The sequence below is a fragment of the Danaus plexippus genome, chromosome 5 (genome assembly GCF_018135715.1).
Source record: "Danaus plexippus chromosome 5, MEX_DaPlex, whole genome shotgun sequence".
Classification (NCBI taxonomy): domain Eukaryota; kingdom Metazoa; phylum Arthropoda; class Insecta; order Lepidoptera; family Nymphalidae; genus Danaus; species Danaus plexippus.
The window spans coordinates 7,389,886-7,404,901 of NC_083539.1; the positions used below are offsets into that span (position 1 = coordinate 7,389,886).

A 15,016-nucleotide genomic window follows, 5' to 3' on the forward strand; every position below is an offset into this window, starting at 1 on the left:
ACCTCAAATAAAACAAAAAAAATTTTAAACTTATCGATTGAAAACCTCTTTAGTCAATTTCATAGCAGTTGAAAACAAGCAACGATATTAATAATTTTATTTTAATATAAAAAAAAGATGTAACTATTAATTTAGAATCATACATGTTGGTCTCAATCCCAATGTATTTAGATAGGTTAAAAATCTTTTTGAGATGGTTTTACAAATTCAGCGTATCGTATGTTTGTTGATCGTTAATAAATACACGATTTACATTTGATATTATAATACATTGATTAGTTGTTTTTTATTGTATAATATATTTAAAAAAAAATCTCGATTATTTAAACTTCCAATAAGATACGAAACGGACCAATTAGTAAATATTTAATACATAAGAGTTATATGTTATATAAAAATTATATTTTTTTATATTAAGATAATGTTAATACATAAACAGAATATGTACTGTTATTTGTATATAAAGTATTTCAATGATAATCTACGTTAGTTACGTTACATGTAAAAAGTGAAAAACGAAATATAATAAATGAGAAAAATTAAGGTTTTTAATTCAACATCAAATGTAATAATTCAAATATTTACAATGTGCTAGTTTAATATATTTCGTGTATATTCTTTCAGATGGCTTTCGTATCATCACCGAGTTCAGCGGACTGAGGGACCGACAGTTCTCGTTCTATGATTTGGAGATAGCTCTGCATCAATGTTCGAATGATTGAATGAAATGAATTAATATATCAACGAAAATTAATATAAACACTGTCAAGATTTTCACGAACACTTAAGAAATAACTCTATTGAGATGAGTTATGATATATTTGGTTTAAGATTTAACCTTTTATTTGTCTAGATTTGAACGCACTCACTCTACCTAATCGATACGTAGAGTTGAAAAACAAAATGGAAACCAAAAATTGAGCTATTATTTTTTTATTTTCATCATACTTGTAAAGTTATTTGAGGTTTATTATGAAATTCAGTTTTTCAATAAGATTAACTTAAATTATATACATACGTATATAATAGTATTAAGTATATGCAATATTCGTAAAGGACTTCTTTATTAATTACCTATTATCGCTATGAATATTGACTTTTTTATTAGTCAATTGTACATGGTTGTGAGTTTTTCACGGTAGTTTGTCAGTATTTTTAAAGTCCTACCAAAGATTTGAATAAAATTCATATAACTTTCAAAGTTACTATGTGAACTATGTACGTCTTATGATGCGAATTAAAAATTTCATTACTGAACTGAATAAATTTCAAGAGAACAATTAAACAAAATGCGTGATTAATGTTTAAGTTTTTTCAAAAGTACTTAAAAAAATAGTATTTGTTTTGTTATTATATATATTTAATTAAATTGTTGTCACGTAAATAATTTACTTACGCACTCTATGTTCGCTTGCTTTAGAGCTTTGAAGAAACAAATAGCTTGTTTCTCTAACTATTCATATCTACCCACATCGCCGTTTGCGATCAAAAGTTCAATTTATTGTACAATTAAATTTTTATTTTTTAAATAAATGGAACTTGACATAATGAAACATGCCATTAAGTGTAAGTATTAGTATTGGTAAGCATTCGTACAACTTAATGTTTAGTTTAATAAAATAAGTGGCTTATAAGTGCTTCCATATATTTAAGATGTACAAAATATTATGTTCCTAGTCGCCGATAAAACGGGCCTTAATTTAAGTCTGTGTGCTATAAAAATATTATGTACTGCATTTGTAGATAATAAGTTAAAAAGAAATTCACGCAATATGAATAATGATTATCTTAACAGGGTGTATTTTAGGGCTTGAGAGTGTAAATTAAAGTCACAGTAACCTACACTCCCAGTTTCAGTTTACGGTTTAACTTAAATAAAGTCGTTTTAACAGCCTTAAGGCTATCAAGATACCAACACCAAGTGATTAGGAATTTTATTCATATTGTATAGCTATGTATTCTCAGATTCACAACAGTAATAAAATTTTCCAGCTCATATTACAATAACAGAGGAAAGTGATATTATAGTTTTCACTTCACGCTCAGAGCCTCACCAAGCAATATACTGAATAAAGAGAATTATATTATGGTAGAAATTTATATAAAATGTTTTTTCATACTATATGCGTACGCAAAAAATTGTACGTTTTATGTCGCTTGTTCAACGATCACTAGGTAATTTAGTTTAGATATTAAAAGATTTTCCTGTTTAAAAACTTTTTCCTACTTATATAATTGAAATTAAGCTTTATTGATAATATTATTTTTACATTATAAAACTATGGCTGTAAGTAAAGAAAGGAATTTATTAAAGTAACGAGCGTCGTACGGAATTTTATTTTGCACAGACCTGCCGATGTGTCCGAGATGTTTTCACTTACCTGTTGCGTGAACGATATTTAATTTATAATTATGATAATATGAAAAAGATTTCTATATAATAAAGTTTTATTATTTTAGTGACCATTTAATCTCTTTTTTACAGAGAGCGAAGCAATCATGATCCCAACGAGGAGTGGCAAGAAATATCTGCTTATGCTGGATGGGTATACTTACTCGCAGATCAACTACAGCAACCACTGGTTCTGTTCGTCGAAGGCTCAGGGTTGTTCAGCGAGGATCCGTCGTTCTGAGGATGGTACCATTACTAAAGTGTGCACCGACCACACGCACCCGCCACCGAGATACATCGTTAATAATGGCAACTACATTAAGCTGTAATACCTAGATATACGAATAGTTTGTACGTGCTTAGTATGAGTTCATTTTATCAACCTTATGACGTACAGTTTAAACGTGTTGAATTTATGGTTAAGGAGTAGTAAACTTAAAATTTTTAAGGTGTCGATAGACGATATATTGTCTTTAGAAATAAGTTAATTATACCTACATATATAATTGAAGTAAGTTGCATTTAATTAAAATAGCTTTTAATATTATTGAAATTATTTTGTAATGATTTTAATTTTTTTCTTGTAATTATGTCATTAACGTAATAAATAATCATTAGTATTATCTTGATATTTTTATTAGTGTCACAAATATTTGGACACATCGTTAACCGACGCGAAAAGTCCTACCAAGCCATCGATATAGTATTTTTTTTATAAAATATATTATTACATATTTTAATAACAATACAATAATAACTTTATAAGAGAATATTAAGCTTCCTTATATAAGATATCGTAAAGTGATTTGATGAAATACTTAGGAAATCTGCCCGAAGGAAAAACATCCAAAATAAAATATATTAATTTTGTAACAAAACAAGATCTGTCACGTTTTTGTAAAACCCTCTCATGATACTGGGTGTTCCATAAAGTCAGCTTATCTCCGTCTGTTATTGGCTATTATTACTCCAAAACTTATAACATCAGTGAGTCTCTTTTAGCCAAACACAAGATGCGCTGGCTGCGTACATCTTGTTACACTGAACTGCATAAGTGGACGGGCTGACTTGAATTATTCAATCAAACAGAATGTGTAAATAATTATTAAATTTCTTTTTATTTATTACAATCACTTAGACTTTATAATTTTAAGTTCGGATCAATATCTGTGTTTACGTAAAAATGAAAATTTTTTTTTGTCAGAAAAATTGAATTTTCATTTTTACGTCACCACCTAATATGTTTTTAATTATATCAAATGGACCTCATCTATGGTTACACTGATTATGCTTAATTTTATTTCACGCTCTTAACACATCGTTATTATAATCAACTCACTATTTCAGATGTACAGTTCATTCCGACGGAGAAGGGAAAGTACATACTGGTGTTGAAAGGTTTCACGTACTCTCAAGTTGGTGGGAGGTTCTTCTACTGTTCATCGAAACACATGGGCTGTAGAGCAAGGGTCCGTCTGATATCAGGCAAACTGGTGGCTTCTGGAGACTCTCACAACCATGCTCCACCATCGCACGCTAGATGTGGTAACGGTGCCTTCGTTCAACTGCGACCCAGATCTCAAACCCTCAATTTCCCAACAGTAACAGCTATACCCTCCACCCCTCTAACTTCACCGAGAGCCTCCTTAGCTTTTCACTCCTTAAATTTCCCTAGAATCCTTCCAAAAACGGACCTCTGGCTTCGACCCGGTGAAGATAAAAAGGATCATTAGTATTACGTAGATATAATTTTTAAAAATATTTTAAGTTATCCTAAACGATGTTAAGCCACACGACCTAAATCTGAATGTTTCAAAGACGGTGCGTTATAAGATTTCGTAATAGTTTTTAAATTTATAGCAACACTATTATATTATATGTTAATTAATTAAGATGAATGTATAACTATTATTTTTAATGATCTCTAAAATTTTATGTAAATAATTGGAAGAGCTGTGCTATTTAGACGTCATAGGCTTTCGGTGATATATTGATGCGATACGTAATTTGGTGATATTTTTAGATAATAAATTATGAGCCCCTATTATATATACATTCATTAGAATGCATTTTTTTTTATTAAACATGTTATTTTCGACTATCGTTTGTATCTACTTTTTTATTTTATTATATACTGCTATGTATATGAATTAAATTTTGCTTACCTAATTACGATTTTTTTGTTCATCTACCATCCTTTGTCAGTAAATCTAAAGCTTTTTAGGTGTTTTTTTTTGTTTTGTTATGCTATTTTACTTAATAAGTATAGTTTGAATTTTTATTTGTCTATTTAAATATTTTATTATAAACATAAAAAATTATACAATTTCAATATCCACAAAGCTTAATTAATTCTTAATTTTGATCATTTTGTTATATAAATAAGTAATATATTTAAAAATGAGATAAGAATTTTGAAGTTGACCCACAAAATTTGTTTATTTCATCTTAAAAGGAAACTATCAAATAACAAGTATATTTTCAATAGAATTAACATTCCCAACTAGGGATATAAAGAAGAATCGAGCCAAAATAAAAACACTTCTATTATGATTTTTTTAAATTTAATTGTAATGATGTATTTAATAAAAATACATATTTTGCTGAAACAATACATTTCCATTAAATGAAAGAGAAATTTTTGAATGAAAAAAAAGCACTTAAATTTTTCCATACGTAAAAATTTTGAATAGTATGAAAATATAAAAGTCAAAAATTAATAAAGCCAATCCAAAAAAGCTAAAAATAAGACAAAGATAAAGTTGGCAGAAGTGGTAGGGTTCTAATAAAAAAAGATGTCTATTATACGTAGTAAAAACTTAAGTTAATAGTGAAACTTGTGAAACCAGAATTCTATTTGTTTTAATAGACATATTTTTGATTATTCAACTAGATTTTTTTTTTTCGGAATATCGACACGGTTTAGGGGTGTCAAAGGTTTTGCTAATATTTATAATTCTATATATATTATATATGTATATTTTATTACTCACAATGTTCAAAGTAAAAAAGATTTTTTTTTTTTATGTTATAGTGAATAATATTTATTTTCGCTATTCATTAAAAACATTACATAAATAAGAAAATTTTTAGTAAAAGATCTGTTTTGATGTATAATACATTCATCATAATCGTTTATTGAATTGTAACTTCTTATGCAACTTCCAACAATGTTGCGTTAAAAGTTAACTGCTACCATGGAGGTGTATAAAAGCACCAATGTGTTAAAATTTCAATGCTCCTGGGTTGGGGGGAAGGGATAAAATAGACAGTGATTATGGAATACGTGGCATATTTCTTGAATATACCTGGCACAGGCCAACGAGTAGTGTCCAATATTTCAACGCAAAAGGGAGATAGAAGGAAAGATACACAAATGTAGAAAGCAGGAGAGAGAAAGAGAGTGAGTGCGTATATTCTAACCCCCTGCATATGGTATACTTGCTATGCAACGAAGTAAACAGTGTGAGCGTCGTGAAATTAGCTGAAATACGTACTTGTTCTTCTATATTCATTTATTTATAAACATTCATAATTTATTAGTTTGATTTGATACACATATAAGTTAATAGGGCAATAATTTATTTTAAATTTTACTGGATAACAATTGTCAAAACAGGGTGAAAATAATCCCACGAACAATGCGACGCATTTAAATTTATGTCAAGGTACGTCTCTTTTAATATCATTGATTGTTAGGTTTTCTCTTTTGAAATTACATTGTGACGTATTCACATACATTATTAATTGTATTTTCCAGGGCGTGACGATGAGGCAACCACAAGCACTTCCACTGGTTTAAGAGGTCCACGACGGAAAACTGCACAATATTACCGTGATTACAGAGCACGGAAGCGAGCGGAGCAGGAAAAAGAGTCATTGTATAGAACTAGTGATCCTTCTACGACCGCTAATTCTTTTAGGAGGACGAGGAAAACAAACGCGGAATACCAGAGAGAGTACCGAGCACGACAAAAAGCCAAACGTAACAATATGCTCATTGATTCGCTAGCTGTACTTCCACCAACTTCGACGGGGGGATTGACTAGCACTCATCAATCAACTATAGTAGACCAACTAACAACTACTGGACTAGTACTGGGGTTATAGTAGGCCAACTAACAAACAACCCAACAACCAAAGGGGAACTACCATTGATGCAGTTTTTGTAAAAATTCCGAAAAAATAGAACTTAAATATTTCGTATCTCACTTTAGTTATCACAGACCCATTGTAAATGTTATTTGAATTTCTCAGATCGAACATGATCATTAAAAGATGCGATCAATTGTGAACTGTAAGCAATGTTAATAAAGTTTGTCTTAAAGAAACAAAATGCGTTCATTGAAAATCAATTATTACCCCCTTCTTTTCGACATTTCGACATTAAGAAGTTTCACTTGTTCCGCGCGGAGGGCCTCCACGCACAATTTTTTTGTATATTGTAAGTAAGTTTTAAATATTTTCAGTTAGAAAATCTTATAGACTAACAGTTTTTTTGTAATATGTGTGACACCATCTGTTTATATAGTTAATATGTAATCTATATATGTATTATTTGTTTCAGATATAGAATTTCGTTTGAATAGGCTAGGTAATATTTGTCTGTACAAGGGCGGCCAGAGTTTCAGGAAGGAATATGAATCTGGTAAAAGGATATCTTGGAGGTGCGTCAAGAGAGGATGTCCAGCTACAGCCACCACAATGTCCTCGGAACTTATAGCCACCAGAAATGAACATAAACACTGATCAACAAACATTTCTTCAATGATCGTTGGTTACAACAAATTTAATGTTCATATATATTTATATTAAACTCATAAACGATGAGTTATTGACATCAAAATTATATTATTTTTCTAAGTAAATTTTTTATACTTTTAATATATTTTATACATGCAGAAACGATTTTTTTCTTAGTACGTTTAATTATAATATTTAATATAAAGAAGGTACAGTATAAGTTTGTGTGCGCAGGTCCCTTATTCTTCCGTAGCGAAAAAGGCACGACAAGATTGATTTTTGAAGGTTTCCGGTTTTCGAAGAACTACCAAAACGGCAGTAAAATATCCTGGAGGTGTAACAAAGCTGGCTGCATCGCTCGTATCAACACCATTGATGGTGAAATAGTGTCCAAGAAGAACAATCATAACCATACCGAAGCCTAACCTTCTAATAATCTCATTGCTATTTTATTGTTATAAGTTTACCAGAATTGTTTAAAATGTAATTTTGGCTGTTAAATTATTTCAAAATTCATTTGTTTTATTTTATTTCTACACTGTTGCTAAACTTTAAAGATTTTCTAATATATTCTTGATTTATAACATACATAAGTTAAATGTCTATTAACTAGTACGTTTTAGTCCTATGTTCCTTTATCCTAGCCAAAGATACCACAAACATACAAAAATATATTTTCACTGTTTGGTAGCTAGCTGTTTTTGGTTTTGGTTGATTTACTTTTGTTCACTTTTAATAGTCTTGTAAGTTCTTGATTGTTCCAATAATTAAAAGTTTATCTAGTTTACGAAGTTATATTTTGAGTAACTGAATATTATTTGAAATCTCCGATATTAGCTGAGTAGGGGGTAAATTCTTCTAATCATAAACTGTATAAAAAAGTTATTTTCAAAGTAACATCCAAAGGTTTGATTTGATATTAACTTATGAAATTGCCTATACAATTAACCATGTATCGCTATATTACTTAATTCTAGGTGATGCTGTAGTGTTCACAGTATCTAGATGTGGTAAACCTCAACTGCGTTACGGACAGTACAGATTTAGTGAACGACCAAAAACTGGACCTAAAACCAACTGGCGTTGTATACGTCAGGCTAAGGGATGCCGAGCTAGAATAGTCACTGTCGACGACAATCTCGTTAAGATACACAATCATCACAATCACTAGTATATTAACTATAACTAATTTATATTCATAATAAAGTGGTTTCACAAAACTTTACTTTCAATAAAAATATATTAAATGAATTTTCCATAAAGGTCTCGTAAATAGCTTAATATAAAATTGTGGATAGATTATAAATGTTTATATTTTCAGCAATGGACCGTCCGGGATCTATAAAGTTCGAGACCACGAAGTTCGGTAATCCGACGATAATGTGGGGTAATTATAGGTTCATTAAGAAGTTGACCAGACGCCTCAAGACCTGGTGGGAGTGCAGCGCGAGGAAGAGTTGCGGCTGTCGCTGCGTAGCGGTCACTGTGGACAACCGACTCATGAAACTAAGCGGCTGGCATAATCATTAAATTATATATTGAAAACAATCGACTCGGAAATTTGTCTGTTTCTAAAAATATACAAAAGAATCTGAATTTAATTATTGCTATTTATATAGATGATAAAATCTACTCAGTATTACGTTACCGACCTCACTATGACCATTTTTTTCGGTGAATATTTATATACGTGTAAAATATATGTTTGTATTTAAAATTGTTTAAAAAAATTATCGTTTTTAATATAAATATTTTAGTGTCATTTTATTTTTTTATTTTTTTTAATATAGCTATAAATCTTTAGATTCATTGTCGACTAATGGAGTAAATGAGGTGATAACTGTACCTTATTTAAGTAGTTATTACATCAAGAACGGATACTTAATAATTATTATAGAAAAATATTAAAATAGTGATATTTGTATAGCGATAGGTTAGACGTTTTTACGTAACATTAATAACTTTATAGTACCGTAAATGTAATTAAAGAGCAGGATTTGATTAAAATAGTTCTTTTATTCTCTATTAAATATATTTTAAACTTTAAGAGCTTAACTCAGGTAATAATAATAATATTAGTTGACTAATATTATTATTCTGTATTTATCAAGTTTTTGTGATGAACAATAAAGCATATTGTATTTAATTCTATTACCGATGTAAGTATGTACTTTTATATATATATATAAAAGTATATATTTATATATATATATATATATATATAATACGTTTTAAAGTGTTTTTTTAAATTAATATGTATGAACCCTGATGAATTAAAATTCATTTTATGTTGAACAAAGTTTTATTTTTACTGTACTTTCGATGTTATGAATATCTTAATATTATTTTGTTTATGTCTTTGCGGAATCTTAACTTTTTTTTTATTTCAGAGCCAAAGTTCGGATTATCACAGCGCGGTAATCTCGTGGTGCAAATCGGTGAGTGGCGTTTCAACAAGCACGCCTCATGGGGCTCCAAAGTCAGGTGGACTTGTATAAAGAAGAAGTCTGGCTGTACAGCGGCCATCACCACCATAGATAATGTCATTATAAAAACTCTAGGCTCGCACAACCATTGAATTATGTTCAATATTTTGAATTATCTTTGACTGGAATTCAATTTACTTTTACATTTTCCTTAATTTATAGCTTCTTAAGAAATATAATATTAGTTTCAGTGATTTTTTATTAAATACATATTTTGAGATCTAAGATTTTCGCGAGTTTTATTCATTTAAATGAAACTAATATTTTTCGGATACACTACGCGTGCTTTATTTGTAGTTAAAACTACAAACTCCCGACGTTTCGGCTACTTTTCAGCAACCGTGATCACGGGCAGACGAGATACATCTCTCTATTAGTTTCATTTAAATAAATACTTATTTGAAAAATATTTTCTTCTTTCCCTATTATTGATGACGTAATATGTAAATGTGTACGCTACATGTGTTTTGGATTGGAATTCTCACAAAAAAGAAATCTTTTCAAATAAATTGCGTTCAGAGCGTCGAAAATTGATAGACAATTTTATTTTTAAGTGATTCAAATTATTACATCTTTTTTTCAAGTATTTTTTCTTGGACAAAAGATTTTGTGCGATCCCTCTTTGGTTTTCGTCACTCGTTAACATCAAGTCGTAAAAAAAAAAAACAGACAAACAAACTAAAAGATGTCGGTTCATTAATATGACATAAAAAAACCGAGCGTATCTCCTTAAATGCTCTTTTTTATGTTTTTATTTAAAGTAGTATACTTAAAAACATATTTTAGTGCTAACAGTGAATGCTGTAAATAAGTTTCATTTAGCAATTTTAATATTAAGATATAAATTTAAGTTCTTTCAATGCTTGTGTTATTAAATTGGCTATTTTAAATAATATTGTAATTTTAGTTTATAATAGATGTAATAAACTTAATTGTTAATTACCAGCTGTGTCTTTTAATTTTAAATTTAATTTTTAATCATTGTTAATATTATTGTCATCTACCCACTATATAGTGCCTGACTATTTATTCATTATTCCAGTAAAAGTCTATTTATTGTAGGTTAGAGCAACTCCGAATTTTAAGGGGAGGAAATTAAATATATCATAAATCCGCGTGTTTGTTCCGACGGAGTATTATCTGCGTTTCGTCCTCAACCGATGCTAACAATCAAATATTTTTCAGATTTGAATCCCGTGTTTGCGCAATCCCAGCGAGGTAACCCTGTCATTATGATTGGACAGTACCGTTTTAATAGAGTCAACAAGTACGGCAGTCGGACGAGATGGGTTTGCGTGAAGGCTAAGGCTGGATGCAGAGCTTCCTTGCACACAATGGACAACGCCATCGTGAGAGTGTGGGGTTTCCACGACCCCATGGCACACACGAGTGCTAACCGGTTTTAAGTCGCAATGTTTAACAGTAATAATGGTAACAATTTAGCAACGGTATCCTAAAATCATTGAAATCTTATTGGATGCCAAACAAGGTCAATATGTCTTTGATAAGTATTATTTTATTGGAATTCGTGCAGACATGACAGATATTTCAATAAGGACTCCTTCAAGGGTCACGTCAATTACACTATATTCAAAGGAATACTTAATTTATGATAACTAGTTTAAGGTTTCATTTGCTGTAACTGGTTCAATTCATTTCATACAGTTTCCACGATGATGTAACATCGTGTTTTTTCGTCCACATATTTATTAGTCGTCTGGACTGTTGTAATTTATTTATCGTCACAACATTTACCATACGACAAAACGTAATACATCAAACAGAAGACGGTGCTTTCCTATCAGAATGCTCTATAAACGAAAACAGTCCGAGGTATGGTGACGTTATTGATTAATTAGTGTAAAATTGTATTATGTGAATTTTAATACTAGATTACATTTCCATTTTGTTACGTAAGTGTTAATGTTAGTTTTAAACATAGAATATTTGACATAACCCTTTAAGATTAGACATAGTCGCATAGTGACAAAGGAACTAACATAAATATTACTTAAGGTTCTGGTGGTGGATAAATAGTTACTGCTTTTATTCATATGTAATCATTAATCGTGAGTAATGTTTATTTTGTCTGATATTTTTGCCTACTTACAGTATACATGTGTATTATTGGTTTTCGTGTCGTTTTATTCCATCACCTCGTCATCTCTCGCATCACTCGCATCACCTTCATAAACCTCATATGATTTAACATCACGATATAAATTTCGAACTTTTGCAAGTTTTATATGAAAATGATTCCAATTGTTCCTTAGTTTTGTTCCGTTTTCAGTGAGGATAGTTTTAACGAATCGCGGTACACAGATGCTTGTGGTTGGGGAACATCGTTTCTACAAGGAAAAGGAGAGCGGATTAAGGATAAGGTGGCATTGTTCGATGAAGTCAAAAACGAAGTGTAAGGCGTTCGTTAAAACGGTAGAAGATATTGTCGCTGATAGTACATTGGATCATAACCATAGTTAAATTTATGTCGCAATGTTATTTTAAATCTAACAATTTTCATACATATATATATATATATATTTATATATAATACTATTGTAAGAGATTATTTTATATTTAAAAATTTCAATATAATTATAATGAAAATGTGACAATGTGAACACGAAAAAAAAAATATTCCAATGTAAAAAACATTTATATTTAAAAAATATTTAGTATTTTTTTGTATTAGGTTTTAATGAGGTCATTTTTATAATTAATTCCAGTTTTTGGCAGAACAAGTAAACAGACCATCGTCTTCCTAATAGGAGAGTATCGCTTCAACAGAGTCAACTAATGAGTGCTAAATATCCAACGATTCTTTATCGCATGCAAACATTTAATAAGATTATATATTTTTTGTATATGGTATTTTGATTAAATTTTTTATGTTATTAAAATTTAATTGCTAAATTTAATATATTTATATAATAATGTTATTTTAGTGCCGTTATTCGGTAAAACGCATGCCGGTAATCCGGTTATAGTTGTTGGGGGACATCGCTATAACAAAGTCAGCCGCTGCAAGGGACCCAAAATTAGATGGACCTGTGTGAAAACACCTTTCGGATGTCGAGCCTCTGTCTACACGATCGATGACGTCATCGTCAAATACATGAACACGCACAACCATTGATGCTGCATTTAGGATTGCATTTTATTTACGTGCGACAAAAAATTGATGAATAAAAAATATTGGAAAAAAAATGTTTTTTGTATTCATATCTTCGCCTTACATTAATTGTTTGGAGGCTTGGAAAGTTTTATAATAAAGTGAATTAATAAAATCTCAATATTTCGGTTCAATTAATTATTTTTTTTGTAATATTTATAAGGTTTCATATTGTCAGTTCCAGTGTTTGGCAAAACTCGTACCGGTAACCCCGTCATAATGGTTGGCACGTACCGCTTCAACAAGGTGTACCGTTCCAAGGGGCCGAAGATCAGGTGGACCTGTGTGAAGACGCCGTTCGGTTGCAGGGCGGCCATCTACACCATCGATGACGTCATCATAAAAACAATAAACGATCACAATCATTGAAAAATTATATTAGATATTTTCACTATATTAGAAGGGATAGGATATACTTTAAGGCTTTTATTACTAGTTATATGATGTCATAGCATAAATCAATTATTAGAACTATTCAGTTGTGTCTAGATTAAAATATTAATTTATTAAGTTGCATATCTCGTTGTAAAAGGTATATGTGATTGAATTTTTTTTCTAAAGAAGACTGTGTTGAAATTGTACATGTAAAACTTTAACGTACCTATCTTATATTGTCTATGAATCGCGTGATATTTTACGTATAACCTGACTTTTAATTATATTAGCATTACTTTGATATTATGAATTATTGATATGTTTAATTTCTACGTATTTTTGAATATTATTAGCTTATAATAAATAATCAGTACTAGTCAGTACTATTAGGACAATATTCTTATAGAAAATGTTGTGTGCATTTTATATCAATTATAAATGTAGGTTAATATTGGTTTGTCTTATAAATAAAGAATAAAAATCACAAATAAAAATCTATTACTTTTGCACCCTTTGAGAAAATTTATAAAATTTGGGAGGGTTTACATTCATAGGGATTCATCTTTTTTAAACTTCTTTTACTATTAAATTGTAATCTTTATTCGATTTCAATTTTAGAACCAGCACCAAAGTATGTGACGACAAGGACTGGGAATATGGCAATGGTTATAGGAAAATATAGATATCACAAAGTTAATAGCAAAGGTCCGAAGTATAGATGGAGATGCTCAAGGAATCCTACAGGATGTAGGGCGACCGTGTACACAGTGGACGACGAGATATACACCATGGATAGAGAACACAATCACTGATGTCACAGTTGACAGAAACGAGGAAAGCATTCAAACAATTAGTATTACTTTGTCATCATCAGAACGTGATAGTTTTAAAATCTTTTTTAATCTACGTACATGATTTTATAATGCAAGATTTATAAAGGCAATCTTGAAACTGTTTGGGTTTAAATTAACTGTCGTATGTCGTGTCGGTGTGACAGAACGATTGATAGTTAATCTCTGTTTTAATACAAACCAATATAACTCCATAACCTGTTGGTATTTTGAACTCGTCAAATTATTACTATAGTAAACTTTAAGATAGATAAAATACAGAATAAAATTTTGTTTCCAAAAAGACGTTATAAATGGAATTGTATAGAACTATTAAGAGAAACAGAAAATATATGAAAATGACAAGACTGACTTTCAACGTGACAGGAAATTATATGATTTTTATGTTTATAGTGTATTTGCATATTCAAAAGATGCAAATACATGTGTAAGGCAGTTTAAAGAAGTGGATATTGTTACACAGTATTTTGATGTCATTTTTTTTAAACTTGATGTTAAAAAAAAATAATTCTAATAAAAATGAATTTTTCATATGGCAAGCTCTATTTAACCCCTAAGTGTTTATAACATATCTTTAAACAAAAAACGGGAAATGAAGGTGGTATCTTGACAAGAAAAGTAGTGATGATGTCTATCAATTTAATCCGTAAATTAAAAAGTATTAAAAAAAATATATAATATGAAATAAAATATATTTACTAAAAGGCTTCTCACAGACTTCTGGATATCATGTCCGAGTGATATTAATATTAAATTATCGTCTCATTAATTTTATGACATACTATACTCTTATATGTAAGACATTGTATCAAAACACAAAAGTGACCTTCAGTTTTTCTTTCGATAAAATCTATTATATTCATATACAATTAGAATGTTTAATGACTATTCATATAATTTTAGTTCCACATTTCATACCATCGACAAATGGGAGAAAGATATTGTGCATCGGAAATTATCGTTATGGAATTCATTACGGACATAATACCCCGAAAAA

At 29.8% G+C, this 15,016-nt stretch overlaps 1 protein-coding gene across 31 annotated transcripts in view; it reads left to right on the top strand.

Moving 5' to 3' along the window:
• LOC116769155 (protein tramtrack, beta isoform) overlaps positions 1–15,016 on the top strand; it is a 102,067-nt gene that overhangs the window by 29,955 nt on the left and 57,096 nt on the right. Inside the window, exons 5-6 of one of the 31 annotated variants that reach the window (XM_061527599.1) lie at positions 11,912–12,034; positions 12,972–13,662. The exons of 26 other annotated variants lie outside the window; for them this stretch is intronic. In XM_061527599.1, the coding sequence (XP_061383583.1) occupies positions 11,912–12,034; positions 12,972–13,162 (314 nt within the window). In that variant the 3' untranslated portion in view covers positions 13,163–13,662. Of the gene's footprint in view, positions 1–2,485; positions 3,016–3,739; positions 4,565–6,152; positions 6,552–11,911; positions 12,035–12,566; positions 12,773–12,971; positions 13,663–15,016 lie in introns of those variants that run through there. 4 more of the 31 variants (XM_061527597.1, XM_061527582.1, XM_061527575.1 and 1 more) reach the window with 4 other exon arrangements.